General features: G+C 54.8%; 1 protein-coding gene across 1 annotated transcript in view; it reads left to right on the top strand.

Moving 5' to 3' along the window:
• LOC147110014 (CD276 antigen homolog) overlaps positions 1-12870 on the top strand; it is a 36089-nt gene extending 23219 nt beyond the window's left edge. The window contains exons 5-7 of the mRNA XM_086004007.1: positions 701-841; positions 7082-7138; positions 10917-12870. Of these exons, the coding sequence (XP_085860133.1) occupies positions 701-841; positions 7082-7138; positions 10917-11053 (335 nt within the window). The 3' untranslated portion in view covers positions 11054-12870. The remainder of the gene's footprint in view (positions 1-700; positions 842-7081; positions 7139-10916) is intronic.
• The last annotated feature ends 924 nt before the right edge of the window (positions 12871-13794 follow it).

Here is a 13794-nt window from a genome sequence, read left to right as displayed (position 1 = left end):
GGCAGGTACAGCACGGGTTAGATACAGAGTAAAGCTCCCTCTACACTGTCCCGTCAAACACTCCCAGGGCAGGTACAGCACGGGTTAGATACAGAGTAAAGCTCCCTCTACACTGTGCCATCAAACACTCCCAGGGCAGATACAGCACGGGTTAGATACAGAGTAAAGCTCCCTCTACACTGTCCCATCAAACACTCCCAGGGCAGGTGCAGCATGGGTTAGATACAGAGTAAAGCTCCCTCTACACTGTCCCATCAAACACTCCCAGGGCAGGTACAGCACGGGTTAGATACAGAGTAAAGCTCCCTCTACACTGTCCCATCAAACACTCCCAGGGCAGGTACAGCACGGGTTAGATACAGAGTAAAGCTCCCTCTACACTGTCCCATCAAACACTCCCAGGGCAGGTACAGCACGGGTCAGATACAGAGTATGGTACCTCATGCCCAATCTCAGAAGTCCGCTCTCTGGTGGACAATTTCCCAACTTGCACCATCCTCAATTGAGGCCATTTTGTTCGCTGGGCCCTTGTCCACTCGGGGTTGGGCTGACAATAGCATTTCACATCAGACCCGTACACCAGCGCAGAGAGAGAGGAAGAGCGAGGCGAAGAGTGGATGTATCTGTTGCAGTTTAATGAAGATTAATGTGACAAGAAACAGGTTTAAGCATATCTTAACCAGAACCCTTTGAATCTCAGGTTCCGGTGACCCCAGTACGCAGATAAAGGACCCTGGTCGAGGATATCTCACCGCAGTCTATATGCTGGTCGCAGTTATCGTTTTTGCGGGTTTATTTACCTTCATCAACTGTTGGTTGAGACGGCGGAAAATACGTGCAAGTGAGTGTTTATTAGCCAAAGTTATTAAGGGCTACACAGGAACAGGAGGAGGCCCATTCAGCCTCTCGAGCCTGTTACACAGGAACAGGGGGAGGCCCATTCAGCCCCTCGAGCCTGTTACACAGGAACAGGGGGAGGCCCATTCAGCCCCTCGAGCCTGTTACACAGGAACAGGGGGAGGCCCATTCAGCCCCTCGAGCCTGTTACACAGGAACAGGAGGAGGCCCATTCAGCCCCTCGAGCCTGTTACACAGGAACAGGAGGAGGCCCATTCAGCCCCTCGAGCCTGTTACACAGGAACAGGAGGAGGCCCATTCAGCCCCTCGAGCCTGTTACACAGGAACAGGGGGAGGCCCATTCAGCCCCTCGAGCCTGTTACACAGGAACAGGGGGAGGCCCATTCAGCCCCTCGAGCCTGTTACACAGGAACAGGAGGAGTCCCATTCAGCCCCTCGAGCCTGTTACACAGGAACAGGAGGAGGCCCATTCAGCCCCTCGAGCCTGTTACACAGGAACAGGAGGAGGCCCATTCAGCCCCTCGAGCCTGTTACACAGGAACAGGAGGAGGCCCATTCAGCCCCTCGAGCCTGTTACACAGGAATCGGAGGAGGCCCATTCAGCCCCTCGAGCCTGTTACACAGGAACTGGAGGAGGCCCATTCAGCACCTCGAGCCTGTTACACAGGAACAGGAGGAGGCCCATTCAGCCCCTCGAGTCTGTTACACAGGAACAGGAGGAGGCCCATTCAGCCCCTCGAGCCTGTTGCACAGGAACCGGAGGAGGCCCACTCAGCCCCTCGAGCCTGTTACACAGGAACAGGAGGAGGCCCATTCAGTCCCTCGAGCTTGTTACACAGGAACAGGAGGAGGCCCATTCAGCCCCTCGAGCCTGTTACACAGGAACAGGAGGAGGCCCATTCAGCCCCTCGAGCCTGTTACACAGGAACAGGGGGAGGCCCATTCAGCCCCTCGAGCCTGTTACACAGGAACAGGGGGAGGCCCATTCAGCCCCTCGAGCCTGTTACACAGGAACAGGGGGAGGCCCATTCAGCCCCTCGAGCCTGTTACACAGGAACAGGGGGAGGCTCATTCAGCCTCTCGAGCCTGTTACACAGGAACAGGGGGAGGCCCATTCAGCCCCTCGAGCCTGTTACACAGGAACAGGAGGAGGCCCATTCAGCCCCTCGAGCCTGTTACACAGGAACAGGAGGAGGCCCATTCAGCCCCTTGAGCCTGTTACACAGGAACAGGAGGAGGCCCATTAGCCCCTCGAGCCTGTTACACAGGAACAGGAGGAGGCCCATTCAGCCCCTCGAGCCTGTTACACAGGAACAGGAGGAGGCCCATTCAGCCCCTCGAGCCTGTTACACAGGAACAGGAGGAGGCCCATTCAGCCCCTTGAGCCTGTTACACAGGAACAGGAGGAGGCCCATTCAGCCCCTCGAGCCTGTTACACAGGAACTGGAGGAGGCCCATTCAGCCCCTTGAGCCTGTTACACAGGAATCGGAGGAGGCCCATTCAGCCCCTCGAGCCTGTGACACAGGAACTGGAGGAGGCCCATTCAGCCCCTCGAGCCTGTTACACAGGAACAGGAGGAGGCCCATTCAGCCCCTCGAGCCTGTTACACAGGAACAGGAGGAGGCCCATTCAGCCCCTCGAGCCTGTTACACAGGAACAGGAGGAGGCCCATTCAGTCCCTCGAGCTTGTTACACAGGAACAGGAGGAGGCCCATTCAGCCCCTCGAGCCTGTTACACAGGAACAGGAGGAGGCCCATTCAGCCCCTCGAGCCTGTTCCGCCATTCAATGAGATCATGGCTGATCTGTATCTTAACTCCATCCACCCACCTTAGCTCCATATCCCTTTATTGCCCCTTGCCTAGCAAATATCTACCAATCTCAGATTCAAAAATGGTTCCACACTTCTACCACCAATTGTGTGAAGAATTCTTTCCTAACTTCTCTCCTGAATGGTCTGGCTCTGATTTTCAGGTTCTGTCCCCTTGTCTTAGACGCCTCCCACCAGCGGAAAACGTTACTCTCCATCTCCCCCATCAATTCCTTTCAAGATCCTAAAAACCACAATCAAATCGCCCCTTAATCTGCCACATTCCAGGGCCTAGTTTATGTAATTCATTGAGTCATAGAAATTTACAGCACAGAAGGAGGCCATTCGGCCCATCGTGTCCGTGCCGGCCCAATGAGCTCTCCAGTCTAATCCCACTTTCCAGCTCTCGGTCCGTGGCCCTGTAGGTTACGGCACTTCAAGGGCATATCCAAGAACTTTTTAAATGTGATGAGGGTTTCTGCCTCTCCCACCCTTTCAGGCAGTGAGTTCCAGACCCCCACCACCCTCTGGGTGAAAAAAGTTCTCCTCAACTCCCCTCTAATCCTTCCACCAATTACTTTCAATCTCTGCCCCCTGGTTATTGACCTCTCTGCTCGGGGAAATCGGTCCTTCCTATCCACTCTATCTAAGCCCCTCATCATTTTATACACCTCAATTAAATCTCCCCTCAGCCTCCTCTGTTCCAAAGAAAACAACCCCAGCCTCTCCAATCTTTCCTCATAGCTAAAATTCTCCAGTCCTGGCAACATCCTCGTAAATCTCCTCTGTACCCTCTCCAGTGCAATCACATCTTTCCTGTAATGTGGTGACCAGAACTGTACACAGGCCTCTAGCTGTGGCCTAACTAGTGTTTTATACAATTCAAGCATAACATCCCTGCTCTTATATTCTATACCTCGGCTAATAAAGGAAAGTATCCGTATGCCTTCTTAACCACCTTATCTACCTGTCCTGCTACCTTCAGGGATCTGTGGACATGCACTCCAAGGTCCCTCTGTTCCTCGACAAGTCTCAGTATCCGACCATTTATTGTGTATTCCCTTGCCTTGTTAGCCCTCCCCAAATGCATTACCTCGCACTTCTCCAATTTGAATTCCATTTGCCACTTCTCTGCCCACCTGACCAGTCCATCGATATCTTCCTGCAGTCCACAGCTTTCTTCCTCACTATCAACCACACGGCCAATCTCTCCTCATAATTTTTTTTTATTCATTCCTGGGATGTGGGTGTCGCTGGCAAGGTCGGCATTTATTGCCCATCCCTAATTGCCCCTTGAGAAGGTGGTGGTGAGCCGCCTTCTTGAACCGCTGCAGTCCGTGTGGTGAAGGTGCTCCCACAGTGCTGTTAGGGAGGGAGCTCCAGGATTTTGACCCAGTGACGATGAAGGAACAGCCGATATATTTCCAAGTCAGGCTGGTGTGTGTGACTTGGAGGGGAACTTGGAGGTGGTGGTGTTCCCATGCGCCTGCTGCCCTTGTCCTTCTAGGTGGTAGAGGTGGCGGGTTTGGGAGGTGCTGCCGAAGAAGCCTTGTAATCTAACCCTTGGAGTCCGGGTGTGATTCTGGTAAACCTACGCTGCTCTCCCTCCAAGGCCAGTATATCCTTCCTAAGGTGTGGTGCCCAGAACTGCTCCCAGTGCTCCAGGTGTGGTCTAACCGGGGCTTTGTATAGCTGCAGCATAACTTCCTCTAGTTTATATTCTAGCCCCCTAGATATAATAGTGTCGTGGATAGATGGAGTTAAGATACAGATCAGCCGTGATCTAATTAAATGGTGGAACAGGCTCGAGGGGCTGAATGGGCCGCCTCCTGTTCCGATGAGGCGAATTCTAACTCCCAAAAACGGGCGGGTTGGGGTCAGGCGAGATGTTAAAATTCTAAAGATCGCCAACCCGCCCACTTCCGAGTTTAGCGAGAGGCAGGACAGGAGTTGGGTTGGCCATTTAAATATAACGAGGCTACATGCCTCAGATTCAACCCTGGCCGGCCGGGTTTCCCAGGCCTCGGGAAACCCGGCAGCTCCGGGGAAGGCCAGGCCAGCTCTGGGGAGGTGGTAAGTGCCTTTACGGCGCTGCTTGTGGGCCAAGAGGTGCAGGAGTACTTCCCCCCGCCCCACCCCACCCCCAACCCTCCCCGGTCTCCCAAGCTTACCTTCTTCCCTGGGATCGGAGCCACACCACCCCACACACCCCATCAGACCCCTTCCCCAAAACAAAGACCCTCCCCCGGTGTCAGGGATGGGGCCCTCCCCCACGCCTCCCCCCGCCCCACTAGCAGCAGCAGGCTGCTTTCCTGAGGCTGCGGCCTACTCCGACCGGGAGCCAAAGTTTGTCAATCGGGTTGACTTCCGTGCCAGTATCCTGCCGGAAAAAAAAAAGGGTTTTCCCGACCGAAATCCCACCCGCCTCCTCCCCTCCAGCTCGGATAAACCCGCCCCCCTGCCGAGATTGGGGCCTAATTGTCTGGCTTGCTCCCGCCCCCACATGTTGAAAGGCTGAGGCCGAGGCTTCTTTACGTCAACCTTGTCGCTGAGACCTTGGCAAGGAGGGCATTTTGACGGCCGTGCCGAAATGCCCTCGCGCCCCCACCGCCCCACCCACCCCCCGCCCCGAGTCCGCCCCGCCCATCAAAGGCCTCTGACTCCAGGCCAAGACCGACCAGGGGAAAGATGGCGGAGGGCTTCCAGAGAACCTCCCCTTCTCCCCCCCTCTTTGCTGATGACACCAAACTTGGCTTGTGGCAAACAGTGAGGATTAAACCAATCGCCTGCAACAGGACAGAGAAAGGCTGCAGAATGGGCAGACAAGTGGCAGATGGAATTTAATACAGAGAAGTGTGAGGTGATGCATTTTGGCAGAAGGAACAGGGAGAGGCAATATACACTTAATAGCACAGTTTTAAAGAGTGTTCAGGGACAGAGGGACCTGGGAGTTAATGTGCGGAGGTCCCTGAAGGTGGCGGGACATATTGAGAGAGTGGTTAGCAAAGCATATGGGATCTTGGGCTTCATAAATATTGAGTACAAAAGTAGAGAAGTTATGCTGAACCTTTATAAAGCGCTGGTTCGGCCACAACTGGAGTATTGCGTCCAATTCTGGTCACCACACTTTAGGAAGGATGTGAAGGCCCTTGAGAGGGTGCAGAGGAGATTTACCAGAATGGTTCCGGGGATGGGGGATCTTAGCTACAAGGACAGGTTGGAGAAGCTGGATTTGTTTTCATTGGAGCAAAGGAGGTTGAGGGGTGATTTGATAGAGGTGTACAAGATTATGACGGGTTTGGATAGGATAGACGGGGAAAGGCTGTTCCCACTAGTTGATGGTACAAGGACTAGGGGACACAGATTTAAGGTTTTGGGCAAGGGATACAGGGGGGGGATGTGAGGAAAAACTTTTTTACGCAGCGAGTGGTGAGGACCTGGAACTCGCTGCCAGCAGAAGTGGTGGAAGCGGAGACACTCCAGCCTAGAAATTGGGTATAGCCCCGCCAGCACGTTTGCGCCGAAAATTTTGCGCCCGCCGCGGAGCCAGTTGTGCCCGCCCCATATTGACTTTCAGCGCCCCAAAGCGGAACCGGGCGCTGGTACAGGGTGTGTCCGCCCCGCTTGGGGCGCTGAAAGTGAATTTCAGCGCTCCCGGTCCCGCTACGCCACCCGATGCGGTGCGGAAGGCTGCTGTACTGCAGGCCTCCCCCTTCTCTTAAGGGGGAGGTGCCTGCAACGGCCGGAGCCCCGATTGCAAGTGCCGGCAAAAGAGCCCGGCACAACGGAGAAGTGCCGGGCTCCACGGAAACCAGCCGGCAATGCCGCGGGGGCGGGGGGTGGAGGAGGCCGGGGAAGGAGGTGCGGGCAGGCGGCCGCCGAAAAAGCGGCCGCCCCGCACCTCCACCTTAACTTGCGCCGCTAAGGCTGCAGTAAGGACCCGGTCTCCCGATGTTGTTAGCGCCCGCCACGGAAGAGGCGGCCGCTACTGAAGATGGGGATCGGCGTGGTTTCGGGCGGTACCGGGGCACTGCACACACCGATGATGTCATCGGTGCCGGCGCAGCGCTACCGGCTAACGCCGATGTTAGGGCCCACCTAATTTCGGGCGCGACGCAACTTCCGGCGCAACCCACTCTTTCGCCCCTAATTGGGCGCAAACGCAACTGAATTTCTAGGCCTCCACGTTTTCAAGGGGGGCACTGGAGGGAAATAAACTTGCAGGGCTACGGGGATAGAGCAGGAGGAATGGGACTGACTGGATTGCTCTACAGAGAGCCAGCACGGACTCAAAGGGCCGAATGGCCTCCTTCTATGTCGTTATGACTCTATGACCCCGCGGGCAGCAGCTTCCCGAGCGAAGGGCCCCTCCTCAACCCCCCTCACTCCTTACCTCTGCTCTCTGCTTCGCAGGTGTGATCACCACAGACGGGACGGAGAATCACGCAGGGGCCGGAATCTCCTCAACAGGTGATATCTCTATTACCGTAACTACCTCTCTCCCCCTCTCCTCCACGTCTCTCTCACACTCTCCCACTCTCTCTTTTATCTCTCTCTCCCCTTATCTCTTTCTCGCAGCCCCTCTCTTTCTCCCTCTCTCACTCCCTCATTCCCTCCCTCTCTCTCTCTCCCTCTCACTCTCTCTCTCTCTCTCTCCCCCTCTCCCTCTCTCCCTTCCTATGTTTCTCACTCTCTTCCCTCCCTCCCTCTCTATCTTTCCCCTTCCTACCTCCCCTCTCCCTCGCTCCCTCCCTCCCTCCCTCCCTCGCTCTCTCCCTTCCTATGTTTCTCACTCTCTCTTCCCTCCCTCCCTCTCTATCTTTCCCCGCCCTACCTTCCCTCTCTCTCTCTCTCTGTGTCCAGTTGGGTATCGTATGAGTGTGTGTGTGCGAGTGTGTGTCTGCAATGTCGAGACTGGGTGACAGCTGCCTGCGATTCACCAGTTTCTGCCCCCGAGAAAAACATGAACGTTACCTGTTTAGTGGCCGATGTTGCCCCTGCAGACCCCACTCTCCCGAGGGCACTGACTCTCCCTGGAGTACAGTGCAGACCTCCCTGCTCACCCAGCATCATGCCTAAGTGCTGTAAACAGCAGGCGTTAACCTGGAGGGTGAATGTCAGCGGGCTGTTCGACCAAGTGTGGCAGCACAGCCGAGCCCCATCCTGTCCTGACCGGGTGCAGGAGTCACTGGACAGCGACATGATTTTAAAATTCTCATCCTCGTTTTCAAATTCCCTCCGTGGCCTCCTCGCCCCTCCTCCCTATCTCTGTAACCTCCTCCAGCCCCTACAACCCACCCTATCTCTGTAACGTCCTCCAGCCCCTACAACCCTCCCTATCTCTGTAACCTCCTCCAGCCCCTACAACCCTCCCTATCTCTGTAACCTCCTCCAGCCCCTACAACCCTCCCTATCTCTGTAACCTCCTCCAGCCCCTACAACCCTCCCTATCTCTGTAACCTCCTCCAGCCCCCTACAACCCTCCCTATCTCTGTAACCTCCTCCAGCCCCTACAACCCTCCCTATCTCTGTAACCTCCTCCAGCCCCTACAACACTCCCTATCTCTGTAACCTCCTCCAGCCCCTACAATCCTCCCTATCTCTGTAACCTCCTCCAGCCCCTACAACCCTCCCTAACTCTGTAACCTCCTCCAGCCCCTACAACACTCCCTATCTCTGTAACCTCCTCCAGCCCCTACAACCCTCCCTATCTCTGTAACCTCCTCCAGCCCCCTACAACTCTCCCTATCTCTGTAACCTCCTCCAGCCCCTACAACCCTCCCTATCTCTGTAACCTCCTCCAGCCCCTACAACCCTCCCTATCTCTGTAACCTCCTCCAGCCCTCCGAGATCTCTGCGCTCCTCCAATTCCGGCCTCTTGCACATCCCCCGATTTCCATCGCTCCACCATTGGCGGCCGTGCCTTCAGCCGCCTGGGCCCCGAGCTCTGGAATTCCCTCCCTAAACCTCTCCGCCTCTCTCTCCTCCTTTAAGACACTCCTTAAAACCGACCTCTTTGACCAAGCTTTTGGTCGCCTGTCCTAATATCTCCTGATGTGGCTCGATGTCAAATTTTATAGACAGAAACTTGCGGCACAGAAGGAGGCCATTCGACCCACCGTGTCCGTGCCGGCCCAATGAGCTCTCCAGTTTAATCCCACTTTCCAGCTCTCGGTCCATGGCCCTGTAGGTTACGGCACTTCAAGGGCATATCCAAGAACTTTTTAAATGTGATGAGGGTTTCTGCCTCTCCCACCCTTTCAGGCAGTGAGTTCCAGACCCCCACCACCCTCTGGGTGAAAAAAGTTCTCCTCAACTCCCCTCTAATCCTTCCACCAATTACTTTCAATCTCTGCCCCCTGGTTATTGACCTCTCTGCTCGGGGAAATCGGTCCTTCCTATCCACTCTATCTAAGCCCCTCATCATTTTATACACCTCAATTAAATCTCCCCTCAGCCTCCTCTGTTCCAGAGAAAACAACCCCAGCCTCTCCAATCTTCCCTCATAGCTGAAATTCCCCAGTCCTGGCAACATCCTGGTAAATCTCACTCTCTTTTGATCTGATTAGCGTTCCTGTGATGGGCCTTGGGATGTTCTATATAAATGGAAGTTGTGTTTGAGCGAGATAATGTGCACAGTTTTGGTCTCCTTATTTAAGGAGGGATATACTTGCTCTGGAGGCAGTTCAGAGACGATTCACGAGGTTGATTCCTGGGGTGAAGGGGTTGACTTATGAAGAAAGGTTGAGCAAGTTGGACCGATACTTATTGCAGTTTAGAAGAATGAGAGGGGATCTTATTGAAACATATCAGATTCTGAGGGGGCCTCGACAGGGTAGATGCAGAGAGGATGTTTCCCCTCGTGGGGGAATCTAGAACTCGGGGGCATAGTTTCAGAATAAAGGGGCGCCCATTTAGAACTGAGATGAGGAGGAATTTCTTCTCTCAGAGGGTCGTAAATCTGTGGAATTCTCTGCCCCAGAGAGCCGTGGACGCTGGGTCATAGAAACATAGAGGATAGGAGCAGGAGTCGGCCATTCGGCCCCTCGAGCCTGCTCCGCCATTTAATGAGATCATGGCTGATCATCCAAATTCAGTACCCTGTCCCCTGCCTTCTCCCCATACCCCTTGATCCCTTTAGCCTTAAGAAATGTATCTAACTCCTTTTTGAATATATTTAATGAATTGGCCTCAACTGCCTTGTGTGGTGAAGAAATTCCTCCTCATTTCTGTCCGAAATGGCTTACCCCTTATCCTTAGACTGTGACCCCTGGTTCTGGACTCCCCGGCCATCGGGAACATCCTTCCTGCATCTAGTCTGTCTAGTCCTGTTAGAAATTTATAAGTTTCAGTGAGATCCCCTTTCATTCTTCTAAACTCCAGCGAGTATAAGCCCAATCGACCCAATCTCTCCTCATACGTCATTCCTGCCATCCCAGGTATCAGTCTGGTGAATCTTCGTTGCACTCCCTCCATGGCAAGAACATCCTTCCTCAGATGAGGCGACCAGAACTGCACACAAGACTCAAGGTGTGGCCTCACCAAGGCCCTGTACAACTGCAGCAAGACATCCTTGTTCCTGTACTCAAACCCTCTCGCTATGAAGGCCAACATACCATTTGCCTTCTTAACCGCCTGCTGCACCTGCATGCTTTCCTTCAGCGACTGGTGCACAAGGACACCCAGGTCTCGTTCCACTTCCCCTTCTCCCTATCTATTGCCATTCAGATAATAATTTGTCTTCCTGTTTTTGCCACCAAAGTGGATAACCTCACATTTATCCACATTATACAGCATCTGCCATGCATCTGCCCATTCACCCAACCTGTCCAAATCGTACTGGAGTTTCTCGGCATCCTCCTCACAGCTGTGGAGGCTGGGTCATTGAATACATTTAAGGTGGAGATAGACAGGTTTTTGCAAGTTAAGGGAGTCAAGGGTTATGGGGACAGTGCAGAAAAGTGGACTTGAGGCCAAGATCAGATCAGCCATGATCTTATTGAATGGTGGAGCAGGCTCGAGGGGCCGAATGGCCGACTCCTGCTCCTATTACTTATGTTCTAATGAATGGGTGATGTGCGGTGGTTAAGTTAAGGGAGTGCGGGGGGTAACGTGCGAGAGCAGTGAACCTTGCAGATCTGTAGCAGGCCAGCCGATGGTGGCGAGGGGCTGTGCTGATCAGCGTCCTCCACACAATGTCCGAGGCATAACGTTACTCTCTCTCTCTCTCTCTCTCTCCCCTCTCCAGAAATGCAGAACCTGTCAGACAGCAGGGGTAGAAATAAACCCAGCCCAGGGCAGGAGGGCAACGGAAGGTCCGCGGGAGCCTCATCGACAGAGGAGGAGGAGATGATGATTACCCTCCCCACTACCGACCAACGATGAAGATAGTCGTGTGTTCGGGTCGCGCAGGGGCTGAGCAAGATGGGACAATGATTGATGGAGTCTCCCGTCAAATCGATGGATCGGCCTCAGTCGCAATGGGTGCGCTGCGGGGGAGAAGGGTGGATGGGGTCGGAGAGAGAGAAAGAAAGCAGAAAAGAAGGAAGGAGTTTGCACCTCCCCAGCACCTTTCACCACCTCAGGACGTCCCAAAGCGAATCACAGCCAATGAAATACCTTTTTGGAAGAGTGGTCACTGTTGTAATGTAGGAAACGCGGCAGCCTATTTACACACAGCAAGCTCCCACAGACAGCAACGTTATAATCACCGGATCATCTGTTTTAGTGATGTTGGTTGAGGGATAAATATTGGACCCAGGACACCGGGGAGAACTCCCCCGCTGCTCTTCTTCGAAATAGTGGCCGTGGGATCTTTTACATCCACCTGAGAGGGCAGACGGGGCCTCGGTTTATCGTCTCATCTGAAATATGGCACCTCCGACAGTGCGGCGCTCCCTCAGTACTGCCCCTCCGACAGTGCGGCGCTCCCTCAGTACTGCCCTCCGACAGTGCGGCGCTCTCTCAGTATTGCCCCTCCGACAGTGCGGCGCTCCCTCAGTACTGCCTCTCCGACAGTGCGGCGCTCCCTCAGTACTGCACCTCCGACACTGCGGCACTCCCTCAATACTGTCCCTCCGAAAGTACTGCGCTCCCTCAGTATTGCCCCTCCGACAGTGCGGCGCTCCCTCAGTACTGCCCCTCCGACAGTGCGGCGCTCCCTCAGTACTGCCCCTCCGACAGTGCAGCGCTCCCTCAGTATCACCCCTCCGACAGTGTGGGGCTCCCTCAGTACTGCCCCTCCGACAGTGCGGCGCTCCCTCAGCACTGCCCCTCCAACAGTGCGGCGCTCCCTCAGTACTGCCCCTCCGACAGTGCGGCGCTCCCTCAGTACTGCCCCTCCGACAGTGCGGTGCTCCCTCTGTACTGCCCCTCCGACAGGCATCGCTCCCTCAGTACTGCCCCTCCGACAGTGCGGCGCTCCCTCAGTACTTCCCCTCCGACATTGCGGCGCTCCCTCAGTACTGCCCCTCCGACATTGCGGCGCTCCCTCAGTACTGCCCCTCCGACAGTGCGGCGCTCCCTCAGTACCGCCCCTCCGACAGTGCGGCGCTCCCTCAGTACCGCCCCTCCGACAGTGCAGCGCTCCCTCAGTACCGCCCCTCCGACAGTGCGGCACTCCCTCAGTACTGCCCCTCCGGCAGTGCGGCGCTCCCTAAGTACCGCCCCTCCGACAGTGCGGCGCTCGCTCAGTACTGCCCCTCCGACAGTGCGGCGCTCCCTCAGTACTGCCCCTCCAACATTGCGGCGCTCCCTCAGTACTGGCACTGGGAGTGTCCGCATGGATTTTGTGCTGCAGCCTCCAGAGTGTGGACTCGGACCCACAACCTTCTGACGCGGAAGCGCGAGAGGGCGGGTTAAACGCAATGAGGCACAGCCAACAAGGGCCTTGCGTTTTGAGCTCCTCACCGCCCACGGTCTAGCCTTCCATTGTGGCTTCTGAAACCCAAATTTGGGGTTGTGTAATCAGGGCCTTGTGATTTAGTTGACCTTTGCTCCTGACCTTCTCCCGACTTGGTGCCAGTCACTGCCTGGGGGTCTTGTAGCACCGGATAAGCGGCTCCGGATAACTGGCTGCACTCACTTGGGGAGTCAGAGACAGAGCGTGCCCAGCGCATATTGTGAAGAACTGTACATTTTGTAAATACAGTAATATATTTTTGTAAATGTGAACAAACGTGTACATAAACATCCTTTTTTCAGACTGTATTATATTTATTTAGAGTAAGGCCAGAGGTGTTGTCAACCTTGAGGTTCCCGTCCTGTGTTATATCACGGACACCCTGTAACAGAAAAAAAAACTTATATACTTGAATATCCCCTGTAAATACTGACACACTCCTGGGGACCCCTTGTAAATACTGACACACTCCCGGGGACCCCCTGTAAATACTGACACACTCCCGAGGACCCCGTGTAAATACTGACACACTCCCGGGGACCCCCTGTAAATACTGACACACTCCCGGGGATTCCCTATAAATATTGACACACTCCCGGGGATTCCCTGTAAATAAAGACACACTCCCAGGGATTCCCTATAAATAATGACACACTCCCCGGGATCCCCTGTAAATACTGACACGCTCCCGGGCACCCCCTGTAAATACTGACACACTCCCGGGGACCCCCTGTAAATACTGACACACTCCCAGGGACCCCCTGTAAATATTGACACACTCCCGGGGACCCCTAGTAAATATTGACACACTCGCCGGGGACCCCCTGTAAATACTGACACACTCCCGGGGACCCCCTGTAAATACTGACACACTCCAGGGGACCCGCTGTAAATACTGACACACTCCCGGGGACCCCCTGTAAATACTGACACACTCCTGGGGACCTCCTGTAAATACTGATACACTCCCGGGCACCCCCTGTAAATACTGACACACTCCCAGGGATTCCCTGTAAATACTGACACACTCCCGGGGACTCCCTGTAAATAATGACACACTCCCGGGGAAACCCTGTAAATACTGACACACTCCCGGGGACACCCTGTAAATACTGACACACTCCCGGGGACACCCTGTAAATACTGACACACTCCCGGGGACTCCCTGTAAATACTGACACACCCCGGGAACCCCCTGTAAATACTGACACACTCCCGGGGACCC

This window comes from Somniosus microcephalus, chromosome 12 (assembly GCF_052327205.1).
Source record: "Somniosus microcephalus isolate GS21.2 chromosome 12, FLI_Smic_1.0, whole genome shotgun sequence".
NCBI classification, from domain to species: Eukaryota; Metazoa; Chordata; class Chondrichthyes; order Squaliformes; family Somniosidae; genus Somniosus; species Somniosus microcephalus.
This window is presented reverse-complemented; position numbering and strand designations above follow the sequence as displayed.